This window comes from Symphalangus syndactylus, chromosome 1 (assembly GCF_028878055.3).
Source record: "Symphalangus syndactylus isolate Jambi chromosome 1, NHGRI_mSymSyn1-v2.1_pri, whole genome shotgun sequence".
In the NCBI taxonomy this organism is placed as follows: domain Eukaryota; kingdom Metazoa; phylum Chordata; class Mammalia; order Primates; family Hylobatidae; genus Symphalangus; species Symphalangus syndactylus.
Genome location: NC_072423.2, coordinates 147,169,318 through 147,185,674, shown reverse-complemented (window position 1 = coordinate 147,185,674; position 16,357 = coordinate 147,169,318). Strand labels below are relative to the sequence as shown.

The 16,357-nt window shown below is 34.8% G+C and overlaps 1 protein-coding gene across 3 annotated transcripts in view; it reads right to left on the bottom strand.

Annotated features, from left to right (window-relative positions):
• The window catches only part of SGCZ (sarcoglycan zeta), a 1,126,701-nt gene that overhangs the window by 51,709 nt on the left and 1,058,635 nt on the right, over positions 1-16,357 (bottom strand). For 2 of the 3 annotated variants that reach the window (XM_055287513.2, XM_055287523.2), the window contains one exon: positions 4,301-4,423. The exons of the other annotated variant lie outside the window; for it this stretch is intronic. In XM_055287513.2, coding sequence (XP_055143488.1) covers positions 4,301-4,423 — 123 coding nt within the window. The remainder of the gene's footprint in view (positions 1-4,300; positions 4,424-16,357) is intronic. 3 annotated transcript variants of the gene reach the window in all.

The following is a 16,357-nucleotide window of genomic DNA, read 5'->3' as shown; positions in this document are numbered from 1 at the left end:
AGAGTGGCTTATTCGTGATATTTGTTTTCTAAAGTTAATATACTATGTGGAATACGAATGAAACTGCAGATTGCAGTTGATTGATTGTGCCTGAAAGCACTAAATTTAAGAGACTTGTGTGTGTAAAGGTTTATTCCTTTTGTTGTTGTTGTTGATTAGGTCTCAAAAGATAATTGAATTAAATCATACCTTTGGCCAATAGTAGGGAATACAAAATAAAAATATAGTTTTCAATTGTGCATAGGTGAGCTAAAGTATAAAACTCCTATATGTTCAGTGATACAGAGAGGACAGGTTAAGGTCAAATAAATACCATTATAGTAAGATTTAAGCAAACTTCTGCTGGGCAAGACAAGTAAAGTCAAGAGTGAAAAATTACAAACCTTAAGCATGTGATTGCTCTTCATGGTGATGAGGTATTGATAGGTGGTGGTGTTCAGGTATGTGTTTACCATGTTACTTCTGTCCCCTGCACCCATGGGTATCTGAATGTATCAGGTAAATTCCTGCTGCTTTGTAGGTAGAATGAACGTAAATATCATGAGCTACCCTAGATCTGTGAATGATTATACTCATAACTGATTTTGCCTCAGATATACAGACACATCCCTTGTCTAAAGGAATCCATCCACTGAAGTCATCCTGAAAGACAAGTTCCTTTATAAAATGGCATTGCTCAAAAAATATAAAGCTGAAAGGGATCCACTTTAATTCCTATAAATATTGCTTAAATAGAAAACGTTTGTGCCACAAATTTGAAATTCTAGAATAAACTTCACACATATCTCTCGTCACATGTAACTTTGAAGTCCTGTCAGCACAGGTATCTAATTTATATGAAGCACCCTGGAGTCAATGTCTCTTTGTACGATTATTTATCAAATGATTCAAGCACTGCTTTAAAGTATATGTGAGGTTACTAATCAGTCTTAATGCTCTAAATCTGCATGCTATGCTACGCACATTTTTTTTCCTCTAAGCACATGAAATTCTAAATTATATTTGCCTTTGATATTTTTATTTTTATTTCTTTAAGGAGTATCACGGGAAAGAATGAAGTTGTTATAAAGTTCAAATCTGCTATTCCGGTAAAGGAGTAAACGCCTGGCAAGAATTAGTTTGTCTATGTGCCTGTATGTATGTTTGTGACTCTAGGGTGTGTAAGTGGCAAATGGGCTCTTCTAGGAGACATAGCAATGTGATTGGATAGTGAGGAGACTTCTAATCAAATGAAATATTCTCTCATTTACCATTTATTGATTAACAATGTTCATCCTATTGTACATCTGCATCAGGTTAAAGGTCAACATTGTTTGCTACGGGCACTCTCATAGTTTGTGGGTGTTTCCTTCGTTCTAAGTATTATGTTGCAACCTTTTACAATAATCTGCTTGTAATTTTATTATTTTATTAAGATCATCTGAAAGCATATGACAGAGTTCTAATTAAGCAGGGGTGTCTGAGATAATTGGAAAATATAGATCAATCGAGAACATTATAAAGAATAAATGTAAGACTATGGGCATGTTTGAGACAGCGAAAGAAATGAACAAAGAGAGCCAGTGTGAAACACATGTATCCATCTATCAATACAGCCCCATAAATCACATGTACACATCACACACACAGACACATTTTATACACACACGGGGTAGGGAAGGAGGAGAAGCAATAGGAAGAAGAAGGGAGAGAGACAAAAAAGAGAAAGAGAAAGAGAGAGAGAATAGATAACTGCCTTAAGGCACTGAATTAAAAAGCAGAAAAACTTAAATTTTTCAGGAAGCACTTTCTTGCCAATTTGGGCTAAGGAAGCACTTAGTCCAAGCAACATTTCAAAGATGGCAACCGGGCTACTAAGCAAAAGCAGAAAATGAATGTGACTTTCTGCCTTTACTTCACTGGAACAATTATGAGACAGGTAAAGGTAATATAAATATCAGAAGAAGTGAAAATTCCATGAGATCATAAAAGCTGCCAAGAACTCCAGAATCTCACTTTACTTATGATTGTAAAGTACCCAATGAGAATATCTGAATATGGATTAAATAAATTTTTGATAAGTGTGTAATGTCCTGAAATTTATCTCAGAACTATGTTGGTCTCAATAGTGATGACCAGTAGGCACTACGAGGGTTCAAAGATTATTAGTATTGCCCAGTTCCCCTGAAGGCATTTCTACCCTAGGGCAACTCACTTACTCACCAACAAGCAATTCACATTTTAGTGTTCAGGGCCCTACAACCAACGTCCTTTCTGATTTGTTTGTGTTCTCTGTCAAACAGAACTCTCTTTCTCTCTCTTTTGTCCCTGCTCTCCTAACTCAGGAATCAAGGAGGTCAATCTATACCCTCCATACATGCCTCCTTTCCTAGCCTTCCCAGGAAGTCTTAAGAAAAATGGACATCAACCAGGTGAGTATTCATGGGGACCATCCTAAACACTCACCCAATGGTAGAGGCTCCACCCTCTCAGCACAACTTGCTCCCAAGGGAAAGGAGGGATGGGGGTAAGGGTGGTGGGATTTGATTCAGGCCAGGGGTATACCCAGTGAGGGTCCCCATTCAATAATCCCTGTTGAAATTCATCACCATTTAATAACACATCTTTTTATTTCATTTTATTTTATTTTACTTTTGAGAGAGGGTCTGGCCCTGTCACTTGTGCTAGACTACACTGGCATGACCTCCTGGGCTCAAGCCATCCTCCCACATGAGCCTCCTGAGTAACTGGGACTGTGGACACACACCTTCATGCCTGGTTAACTTTTAAAATTTTTGGTAGACACAAGGTCTGACTATATTGCCCAGGATGGACTTGAACCAAGCGATTCTCTCACCTCTGTCTCCCAAAGTGCTGGGATTATAGGCATGAGCCACTATGTCCAGCTAATACACCTTTTTAAACTTTTAAGTTCAGGAGTACATGTGCAGGTTTGTTATACAGGTAAACTTGTGTCATGGGGGTTCATTGTACAGATTATTTTGTCACCTAGGTATTAAACCTAATACTTATTAGTTATTTTTCCTGATCCTCTCCCTCCTCCCAACCTCCACCCGCTTATAGGCTCCAGTGTGTGTTGTTCCTGCTATGTGTCCATGTGTTCTCATCATTTATAGCTCCCACTTATACATGAGAACATGTGGTATTTGGCTTTCTGTTCCTGCATTAGTTTAATACACCTTTCCTGAAATCACCACAGGCCCTCTTGTCTCTGACATTTGCAATATCAATATTATCATCATTAATAAATATAAAGAGCCAACACGACCTCTTCATTATGTACTGGGCACATTCTCATCACACAAATGCACACATGTGCATTTAATTTGACCACTAAAGTTATTATCATTTCAGTCATTCAGATGAGGGAAAATCAGAGACATCAAGAGGTGAATATATCGATAGGCGGAGGCAGGATTCAACCCAAACAGCCCAAGAACAGAGTTGATGTTCTTCAATTGCCATGCTAACTGCTCTCACATGGCCCACAGGACTGTTTGTCTCAAATTAATATGGATAGATACCCATGAGCTGTTTCCAAGCGCAAGTTTGGGAAACGTTAAGTCAAATATACTTTATTATTTTCTTCTTCTTTTTTAAAATGTAGACCTCCTTGGGTACTTTCAAGGGATTGTTAAATATGTTATCAAAATAAAATTCGTCATGGTTGTGAATCAAGTAATTCAGAAGAGATTGTGCTTACAATTGTCATCAAATTATTCCACACTCCTGGTCCCACTTTTACCTTTTTTAAAATTTTAATTTCAGCTGGTGGTTGACTTTAATGACCCCAGTATTATAATAATGATTTTTAAATAATATGTGCATAGCATTAGTTTTTTATTTACATATTTTTGAGGATAATTTGAACGCTATATAAAATGAATTTAGTTTACTTTTATTATAACTTCCCCCTTACTTAATTCTAAAGTTAAAATTTGTTTTAGTTCCTTCACATGTCTTTCACTTTAAAATAATACTCCCAAATTATTATTTGTTAGTCCCCTTTACTCAGAATTTGCACTTCATCTCCACCCCGCCCAGCCACATCATTTTCTTTCACCTACCTCCGCCTGAGAGATGGCTTTACTTTTATGTCATTAAGGCTGCTAATATTTGCATTCTCTTCTACAACCACAACCAGTGCCTTTCATTTGAAGACTACTTGAAAAACAAACGTTGTGATTATGTAAGACTCTGTTTTAGGCATATGAATCATCCATCTTATTAAGTAGCTTCTTGTGCAGTTGTGTATTCTTTAAAGAAGTAAACAAATTTCCAAGACCTCCATCTACAGTACCTGTAACTTTCAGCTTTTCAGCCCCAATGGTAATCTCATCTTCATCTGCAGAAAACAGCACCCTGCCATCTTCACTGGCTCTCACTTCAAATCTTTTACACTGAGCTTCCACAGCATCAGCTCCTACAGTCAGAGGAAAGGTTTAAAAATGAAACCGGTATGCAGGAAACCATTAACATGTATTTTTTTGGAAAAAGACTAGAAATGCATATATTATTTAATTTGTTTATCTCTGCTATATGTTTTGCATCTGAGTTAGTATTTTTAAATTGTCACCATTTTCAGGAGGCTAATTTGGGAACGTATTTCTGTGCTAGGCTGGTTAGGCATACAGGTGACCTCTGGATGCCTGACATAGTGTGTGAGTTTAGCCAGTTAAGAGCCCTTCACATATCCACAAAAAGAGACAATGTTTGCTTTGTTCTCTGTTGCAGGCTGAAACCTTGGCATCATACCTGGCACCTGCTGGATGCTTAATAAGTACTTGTGGACTGAATGACGCTCATGCCTTCCCTCTGCAGTGTAGACAATAGCACCCATGCTTGCTATATCACAGGGGACTTGTTAAGCATTATTCAATTATGAATCTTTAGTTAGTCTACATGTCATAGATTCTAATATGTTTTCTACCCTTTAATATAACCGAATTTTAATCCATTTTATAGTACATCTCAAAATTATAATTTTTTCAGTGGTCTCTAATGTATCTTCCAATCAATAATTTTCCTGATTTATTGAAAAATGGTATTAAATAAATGTAATTACAAAACCAACTTATTGGCCAATTCTACACACTAATCTATACACAAAACTCAAAGCCAGCTTCCATATTTGGAAAACACAATTAGTTTGAGTATTAGGCTTCAGCAAGAAAATCTAACTGGGCCTTGAAGATGAATATTAACTGAGGAAGAAGAAATTTGAGATAATGGACAGCAGTAATTGATCTTCCCATAATATTAATTTCTTTCTTTGGACATAACACGTTTGGCATATGGATCTATAGTTCCCACTCCTATTAAGATAGGAAACATTCCTCCTCTTCTATTTATATTAAAAGCTCTTAACAAATAGAACCCAGCTGAATCAGGGAAGTAGGAATCGCACACGTTGTGCATAGTTCTTTTCATCTGTCTTTATGTATTCATGTTATTTATGAGATATATGACACCCAGGAGCCCAAAGCAGGACATCATCTTTGTATTCCAAAATATCCTTAAATTAGGAGATGTGTCTGCTTCTAGTAGCAGTAGGAGATGAATATTAAATAGATGAATGAATACTTGACTTAAGCTTTCATCCATTCATTGGTGCCTAACCCCACCTCAGCACTACTCCCAATGCTAGCGAATAGGCTGCAAAAACTTACTCCTCCCCACCATCATAGCTGCTGAGGAGCATTCAACAAGAGAAAAAATAATTTAAAACCCTAATAACATGTAAGCTAATTTCTCCAAAAGCAATATGTATTTTTTTAATATTCTGAAATTACATACATGCTTCCAGGACCACATAAAAATTTGAAAAGCTTCAACTAGGGCTATGCTAAGTAAGATTAAAACTAATGTTAAACTTTTGGGCTGTCAACTTTAAAATAACAGATTTTTTAAAAATAGAATTCATGCCTTTTAAAAATTTTTAAATAAAGACCTTTCCTTATATAATTTAATGAAAATATGGAAACCATTGAAGACCTATAGTCCTTAGTCGTAGTTGTTGCATTTGATCTTGAAAACATTATTTCGACAGCTTGTATTCACTTGAGTGTGATTTCTTCTAATCATAGCCTAATCTTATTTTGTGCCATAGAAGACAATGAGCCATAGTAATCCAACTATCGGGTGATGTTCAAAAAACTGTGCCAGAGGCCAATGTGTTAGTACATGTGACTTACTCCGAGGGACTCAGGCATACATTAACCCTGAACTGCCTGGAAGATATTATAGATATCTTACACATAAAACCTCAATATTTACAGTACATTACTTCCTTCAAATATACTCAGTTGCTGAGCATAATTGATTTTCAAAATATATCACTGACTTTAATGGCATAGACGTACATTAGATAACATTAAACACACACACTCACACACACATAATACCAAGACTTTTCTTGGCATAACACTTAATGTCATTATATGAAAGATATCTTATTAACATAAAAACCCTATATTTCATGACATATAAACTATTAGAAAAATAAGTGGAGAGGTGTCTGGATATGGTAAAGTGAGGTGAAATCTTAATTCATTAAATGTAAATAAGCAAAGGCAAATAAGCAAACAAGAAAATATTTACGCACATAGATGAGATGCATCTAAGCCATAAATAAATGCATGCAGTCATCCAATTGAAAAACAGATATAAAAATTAATACTGCAGACTACACGTTATTCATCCTATTAGCATAATTACAGAAGGCAAGATTACAAGCAATTAGCAATGCATTGATAGCAAATAAATATTCTAAATCAGAAAATAATTTTGAATGTATTGCATTTACATACATTGCTTTTTTTTCCTGCAAATGGAAAATGACAAGATATGTTCTTGGGGATATAGTCAATTATTAGGGATATTTATGCTTAAAGTTAATATATTAGGCTTTATGAAACTGATTGTATTATATTCTAAGATGCAATGTGTTACTTATCTGTTTTTCATGTATCATCACATGTTCTCTAAGCTAGGTCAAGGCAGGATTCAGTTGCTCAGAGGGACAACAATGCCCCATTCAATCTTAATCCACCAACGATGGTGCCAGTGTTGCAGGACAGCAATGTGTCTAGAGGACTCTGGGTAAGGAGCTCTGATTCCTTAACAAGTAGATCACGGGAGACGGGATTATCTGGGTAGTGCTATATTTTCTTAGTCATGTTAAACACTAACTTGCTAACTAAAGTACTAAGACTAAATGCTTCCTTAGGAACATCTCTGAGAAAGTTTATGCCAATAAACTCACAATCAACAAAGAGAAGTCAAGGATAGAAGAAGGAAAGAGAATTGGCAAGAAAAAAAGAAAAAATGGAAGCAAAGTAATAGGTTCCATAAAAAGATTGAAGTATTAGATATATGTGCAAATATTTTATCTAGTTTTTTTAAATGTTCTGTATACATTTTTTTTTTCTTGAGACAGAATCTCACTCTCACCAGGCTGGAGTGCCGTGGTGGAATCTGGGCTCACTGCAACCTCTACCTCCCAGGTTCCAGTGATTCTACTGCCTCAGCCTCCTGAGTACCTGGGATTATAGGCGCCTGCCACCATGCCCGGCTAATTTTTGTATTTTTAGTGGAGGCGGGGTTTCACGAAGTTGGCCAGGATGGTCTCAGTCTCTTCACCTCATGATCCGCCCGCCTCGGCCTCCCAAAGTGCTGGGATTACAGGCGTGAGCCACCCGCCCGGCCTCTATATACATTTTTAAAAGAACAAACCACCACCATCATGAAGGACAACCATAAAGCCAATTTCTTGCTTCTCTCGGAGATCGCTCCATCACTTTTCTGGAACATTCACATCTGTTGCAGTCTTAATCAATAGCCAAAGTCATCTTTGGCTGACAAGGAGAGATAATTCAGTAATATAAGTACTGGTCTTTGTATGTTCTACATTACATCGGTCAAATACATGAATTGGAAATTTTTCTTCTATTACATAAAAATCTTCGGAGAGGCTCAAATATATATTTTCAAGATTCCTCTTGGTAATGTTTAGCAGTAATTCAAGGAAAACAAAGATAAAAACGAATACAGCTAACTATTTCTAGTGTGTCTCCTCAAACATGTCATGATCATCCTTTCTTTTCTATATAACCCTGCACTTTAATCTTAGATGCCCGTCAACATTTTCAAGGCCTTGAAGCATAGTATTAGTAAAAGGTTCGAAAGTTCCACAAGGAAAACAAAGGTGAGATTCAAAATTATCAACTAAACTCTATATTCAGAAATTCCTGGTTTAGAATTGCCATGGGCCAAACCAATCAACCAACCAACAGCAAAGTTTAAAACAAAACAAAACAAGCTGATTTCATGAAATATAAATATAAATATACACTGTGATATGGTTTGGTTGTGTCCCCACCCAAATTTCATATTGAATTGTAGCTCCCACAATTCCCACATATCATGGGAGGGACCCAGTGGGAGGTAATTGGATCTTGGGGGCAGGTCTTTCCTGTGCTTTTCTCATGAGTGTGAGTAAGTCTCATGAGATCTGATGGTTTTATGAAGGGGAGTTTCCCTGCACAAGCTCTTCTCTTCCCTGCTCCCAGGTAAGATGTGACTTGCTCCTCCTTGCCTGCAGCCATGATTGTGAGGCCTCCCCAGCCACATGGAACTGTGAGTCCCTTAAACCACTTTTTCTTTATAAATTAGGCAGTCTCAGGTATGTCTTTACTAGCAGTGTGAAAACTGACTAACACGCATTGTGTGTTCTTTTATTTTACCCTATGCTAGTCATTCAGAACTCATTGTGCAACATTTGCAGAAAATCTGTTATATGGGATCCCTGGGAAAGGAATTGCCTACTTTTTCTTTACTTTGTCCCTAGATTTTCCAAACAAAACTTCAAGTTAACCATTTAGCAGATTTACTATATGCTACGCAGCAATCGAAGCATTTTACAAATATAAATTAATTAATTTAATCCTCATAACAATAATGGGAGGTGATCCCTATTTGACTGATGAGGAAACCAAGGCACTAAGATTTAAGAAATGTTCCTAATATGTCACACATAATGCACTCCAGAGTTACGATTCAAGCCAAGGCTGTTTGAGTACTAATTCCTAAGTGCTAAGTCCTAAGTCTTAAGTGCTAAGTCCTAAGCGCTTATATTCCTAACTTTTATACCTCCTGGAGAAGGTACGACTTGACATTCCACGAGATTAATATTTGGGGGAACTTTTTTGCTAATGATATATAACAAAATTAAAAATAAATTTCTGAAGAATGTATGTTGTCTCTTCCTTCCTCTCCCAGCTACTGTCTCCCCCTGCTCCCAGTACCCCATCCTCCTAAGACCCTTGGCAGACAACCTTCTTGAAAGCATCTTATTGAACACCATTTTCAGTTCCTCCATTCATAGTCTCCTTAAAGCCAACTCCAATCAGGCATTCTCTCGTCAGTATTACCAGTAACTTCCAAGTCAGTAAATTAAGGGGCCAATCCTTGATTTTTTACCTTACTTGATCTTTTAGGAGAATCTGTCACACTTTCATTTACTTTTCCGGGAAATCTTTGCCTCACTAGCTCCCAGGACAACCCTCTGCTGCTTCCTACCTCCTTTGTCACTCCATGTCTGTCTCCTTGACTGACAACACACTTCCAGTGGCCAGTTCACAGGGGCATGTGGGGCTGACTGTCTTTCGCTAGTAATTGTCTAGTTCTGAGTGTTATTTTCTCTGACCAAAGCAATTGATTCAAGCATCAGCACTTTACGCCAACACTCTCCTAATACGAGTTTTGAAAAAGAGGCGTATTTTTATAAGACTATAGGTACCGAGCGTGATATAAACTTGCAGCTTTTAAGGCTAGCTGTACCTCCATATGGATGCAGTCTGCTTGAGAATTCATCCAGTTAGTGAAAAAAGAAAGAAAGGGCAGAAAGGGAAAGACCAGCACTTGGAGAAGTTGCTGAAACAGCTGGATGGAGTCAGAGACAGACTTTCCTATTACATGAATCAGTAAGTTAACCACCCCAGGAATACTTGAATACTCTGTAAATTTTAAATTGGGTTTCTTTTACTTGATTTTTTTTTTTTTTACTTTTCCTTTATTCTTTGAGTTTTCATGTATTATTCTCTGTATCTCTCATCTTAACCTTTAATAGAAGTTTTAGAAATCTTCCACTTTCAACAATCACTGCATCTCCCCCAGCACCCAATCCACACATACAAATCCTCAATATTTAATTAAAAGAAAAAATATGCTCTAGCATTTCCTGAAGTAATGCTGTAAGGAAAGGTACAAAAATATTCTGAGGCGAATTTTCTCATAGCCTTTGTATTAGGTAAACTACATTTCTATTTAGACAATTTCAGACCTGATCTTAATGACATAAATATTTCTAACACTTGTATTCTTGGATCTTTTTATCCCTAAAACAGTAAAATTAATAAAGGACTTGTGTGACTACCTGGCAAGCCATTTAATAAACTAACAAAAGGAATGTGATATTCATTCCTGGGCCTGGCCTCTATGAATTTTGAGAGGATAAAGTATAAATGATCTCTTTATCCCACTTCTATTGACTACCTTGTCTAAGAGAAGTAAATGCAGATGGCCTCGACCCACTGTTTTACTTAAGGGGCCCCATCAAACAACATATGTACAAAATATTGTTTTTTACATTGTAAACAAACATAAAATGGCAACATTTCCAAACTGTAGCTAGAACGAAGTTGATGGGCGAGATATTGTTCTGTAAATAGTTTTGACACCTCATAGTCATTCAAATAGGTACACTTCTCTTTTGACTCATAAAGAAAAAAACAGAAACAAAAAGTGGCATGTCACATGCAATGAACAAATATTATCAGAATTATTATGTAAGTGTAGAATCAATGAATACTTAAGGAATGAGAGGAGATTGTGATTAACTGCATTTCGGGTCAGTACTTTTGAAGAACAAATGATAATCCTGGTGTCTTCTGGTAAACTCACATTCGCTAAATTCATTTTGGCGGTTGTTGATAATATCAAAAATGGTGCTGTGTAATTCATGGAAGGTATGTGGGTAGAAGGTGGAAGCTGCAAACCCATTTCTTGAAAATATTTTACTAAAATGTTTTCCACTGCATCTTGTTACTTTTTATTTCTAATATGTGTTTCATTAAAAACAAAAACAAAAACACTAACCCCTGGGAAATTTTTTCTTTTTCTAATTTATCATCCCTGGTCTTCTGCTACATTTTGACACATCCATCAGGGTAGTTTTGCATAAGTTATTCATACTTCATTTTTCTTTCTACCGTGCTTTCTCTGATTTTTTGTTTCAAATAACATCTTAAAAAGAGATCTTCATGTTGCACTTTAAACACAATTATAAAGAGTTGGTGCATAGTTTTCTAATTTATCTTTATGCACGTTTCCTCTAAACTATATGTAACATAACTTGTTTAGTTGTGGAAGTAAAATTTGCAGATGTATTCAACTAGTAGTATAATCTCCAAGTACCAATTAAGTACAAGTTCGACATGAAATTTCAATTTTTTTCCCTATTTTAAAAATATTCTATTTTAAATATTTATCACTTAAATATCATACTGGAAGTCATTTTAAAAGTACATATATTTACGTTTTCTAACATAAAAAATCGTAAACAGAAACCATTTTAAATGGAGAATGTATTATCTCATTAAAATGTTATCAAAGAGTTTATCTTTTCTTGAGTACCTCCTAATATATTTATTTATCTTACCACTTATGCCTTTTAATTAGGATATCTGAGCTATGCTTATTGACATTCAGTTTTTATATAAAAATTATTTTATGTTTCATCTTGATAACAGTAAGATTTCTTGTTTCTGAAATTCATTTAGTGGAAACATGCTTTTAGTGTTATAAATCAGTGAATTAAATGCTGAACAAGAATAAATGTCAAAATTAACAATTTAAAAAATCCTATTATATAACTTTCATTACAATATCATAATAAATTGTGAAATTGTTAGGCAACTGCGTTACTATTTTTTTTTTTATAGCTAGTTTATATGGAATGCTTAGAATTGCTTGCTTTGAAGAGTATTATTTGTGGTTCCCAAAGAAGTATCACAGAAAGTTTGGTTTCTGAAAAAGACCACCAGATAAGGTATTTGGATTAAAGCTCTTATATAACAAATGATGACCTAGTTCATTATGCAATAGAATAATCTTCCAAATTCCAGACAACAAAGACTTATTTTTTGTTCATGCCCATTTCCACCATGGGTTAGCAAACATGCTTCAATTACTGTAATCACCTAGAGATTCAAATGATGAAGGCTTCATCTCAACACAGTCTTTCGAGATTGTGGCAACAAGAGAAAGAGATATGGCCAACTCAGCACTGCCTCACCTTTCATTTGGAAGGAACACATCACATTTTATTTCATTAGCAAATGAAAATTACATTGCCCAGTCTGTTTATAGACATGCAGGAATGAACAATCCTACTGCTAAACTGAAAGGATTATTGGTTAACAGCACGAACGGCGCCATGCCTCTCAAAGGCCATGGTGGAAAAATGAATCTTGGACTTATTTTCTCATGTAAACAGTTATAAAACGGGGCAAAATGTTTGTTGTAATTGTCTTTCAGATATTAGACAAAAGACAACAGGATGGTGATCTCTGAAAGAAATACAACGTGTACTCCATATTCATTATATTGTCTTTCTAAGGACCACTTGCAAATCACAGCACAGGGAAATAGAGCCCATTGGTGTTGGCAGGTAGCAGGAGGAGAGATGAGATTTCAGGAAATTGATATGGATAGAATTTGTGGGGCAATGAAACAGAGAAAGGGAGCTGAGCTTACAAGGCTCTCCAGAAAACTTACAGGAGCACTCTTCAATCTTTGTAAAAAGGCTGCATTGTACATGGACAGGATGATACTACATGATAATTATTAGATAAAGACTACTAGGGAATGTGTGAGATGAACAAAGGTTAATCAATGCAAAATTCTAGATGGTGGGCTTCCAACCAGAGTGTTGGTATTTCCCTAAGCATCCTGGACACGATGTTGAGGCCCCTGAGTGCCACAGTGTAGAACTAAAACTATTTGGACCATGAAATAATAACTATTTTAGATTCGGTCTAGAAAGTCTAAAATCATACTTGAACAGGAGTAAGCTGATATGCTAATAAACTAACTTCCTGCTTTAAGAGGTTTTTTTTTTTAAGACAGACGACATTTATTCTTTCCAAAAATTACTAGATGTGCAAAAATGTGGGAAAATTGACACTAACCAGAAGAAAAATCAGCAATAGAATGAGGCGCAGATTTGCTCCATATGCTAGAGTTAGCAAAGATATGAAGTTATTATAAAGATGTTCAAAGATGTAAAGGAAGATGGACATAATGAATGAACAGAAGATGAATCCTAGCAAAGAAATTGATTTTAAAAATAAGAAAAAAGAAAGAGAATGAAATGCATAGAGCTGAAAAATTCAGTATGTTAAAGGAAAAAATCAGCAAATGGGACCAAATTAGCGTATTATAATTCCTTCTGAAGAAGAAAGAATTAGTGAACTTGAAAAGCTGTGTATAACAACTCTCCAAATGAAACAACGGAGAGAAATGAAGACTAAGAAGAGCATAAATACAATGTCTATGAACTTGTGAAACAAGTAAAAGAGGCTTAACTAAAAAGCCAATACTGGAGATTCAATTGAACATTAAAAAGCACTCAACTGATGAAATGGAGCAGGAACAGAGGATAAAATAAACAAAAGACAGAAGAGATGTACGGAGCGAGATGACAGACAAATGGAAATATATCAATAACTGCATTTTAAATATAAATGGACAGACACTAAACACTACCATAAAATTTTTACAAAAACAAAAATTTAAAGTTTACAAATCTTACAAGAGATACATATGAAATATAAAAACAGACATGCTAAAATACATGACTGCAAACCTTTTAATAAGATATTAGAATGGTTATATTAATAACTGCTAAGTAAACCTCAAAACAAGGAGGATAAAAAGATTTAAAAACCTACTTTGTAATAAAAATAATAATGAAAAATAGAGTTTCAAACAATTAACATGAAAAGTAAAACAAAATATATAGAATAAATAGATAAATCCGATACAATATAATTTTGATACGTTAACTTAAAAATTACACAGACAGATCAGTGACCTGGAATAGTTAACACAATCTTTAAAAAGAACAAAATTGAAGCAGTTTACCTGTTTTAAAGACGCACTATCAAACTACATTAATCAATACACTGTCATATTGCATAATGATAGAAAATACATCAGTTTATCAGAATAATGAGTCCATAAACAGACTCAATGCATGTAGTCACATGTACAAGGTTCAACTGATCATTTTACAAGGATGTCAAACAATTAAATGGAGAAGAAAACGTGTTCAACAAATGTAGCTGAAACACTTGAGCATACATGTTCTTCTAATTTAAATTTACTGGCATTCCTGACAGAGAGGAGACTGTGAATGAAACACACAAGTTCATAATGAAATAATGAAAGACACAAACTCAAGAAGCTCAATGTATGCCCAGCCTACTCCCAAGAAATAAAATCCTCACCTAAGCACATCTTAGTGAATATGCAGAACACCAAAATAAAAAAGAAACAACACTGAGAAAATAAACTACCTTCAAAGAGCAATATTTAACCTAATACTGACCTCTCCATATGAAACTGAAATAAAATAATGGAATAGGGTGTGCCTTGCCAGGGCTGCTATAATAAAGACCACAGTCTGGGTGGCTTAAACAATGTTATATGTATTGTCTCACAATTCTGGAGGCTAGAAGTCTAAAATAAAGGTGTCAGCAGAAATGGTTCCTTCTTAAGGGCTCTGAGAAAGGGATTTGTTCTAGACTTCTTCCAATATCTCTTCACATCATCTTCCCTTTTGATGTATCTCTGTGTCCAAATTTCCTGATTTTTACAAGGACAGGGGTCATATTGTATGGTCCACCCTATTAATCTCATTTTAACTTGGATATTTTTATTGCCAAATAAGATCCTATACCAAAATAAGGATACATTCTGTTACTGAAGATTAAGACTTCAACATATTAATTTTGGGGTGGGTTGAGGGGCATATCATTCAACCTATAAAAGGTATCTTCAGTGCCCTAGAAGAAAACAATTTTTAAATGTCAATCTCTAGGACTTTATGTCTAGCAAAATTATCATCCAAGGTTGAATGCCCAAAGATATTTACAGACTAATAAAACCTGAGAGAACTAATCATGAACAAATTTATGTGAAGAAAATTATAAAGGACTATTTTCTTAAAAAAGGAAATGAAGACAGCTCAAAAATCAGAGATATGAGAAGGAATTCTTTTTCATTATAGTGGAAAAATGTGAGTAGATGTAAGAAGCACTGAATACAAAAAGCAATAATAATGTCTTAGTTGGAGAAATATAGGGAAATAAAATGCACATAAGTAATGGAATATAAATTGGGAAAAGAATAAACTAGAGGTTATGCATTCTGAGGTTGCATTATCCCCAAACATCTTAAGATACAAAGTAATAGACTTTTGTAAATCAAATTTTTACTTTTCCTTTTAGGATAACTACTAAAATAATAGAATAATTCTAAATTAGTATGTTTAAAAACACTATTAATAAAAATAACATGCAATCCGAAAAATGCAACAAGGCAAGAGAGCAAAACAAAAAAAAGGAGGTAGAAAAGGAGATAAAATACTCAAATATGTCACTAATTACACTAAACACAAATGGACTAAACACTCCAGGTTAAAAGTCAATTATTATCTGGCTGGTTATAAAAACAAATCCAGTCATTGGGACTTTATATCACACAGGACTAAAACATAAAATCAAAAAATAATTAAATTGATGAGATAGGAAATGATATATTATGTAAATACTAAAAGGAACTGTACTGATATGCCTGTAGTTACAAAGCATTAATATATCTATTAGGTGTTATCCCATAACAACAAAAACTAGAATCACTATGAATCTATTTCAAATTTTGCATCATTATGAATGCATGATTTTCAAAACATAAAGCAACATTGGACCAAACGACAAAAAGAAATTGTCAAATCCTGAATCTTAATAGGAGGTTGTAAAATGCTTTCTCAGTAGTACAAACAAAAAAGTAAGTAATGAAACAAAAGATGATTATCAGCGTTAGCATACTGGTCCTACACAGAACCCTTAATCCAGTAACCGTAAAGTATTCCTTTTCAATTGAATATTTTACAAGGCAGGTTATAATTCTGGCATAATGCAAATTTTAACATATTACATCATGGAAATTACAAAACTTTTTATCTGGCCACAGCATGATTAATTTTGAAATGAAAAACAAAAAGTAACTAATT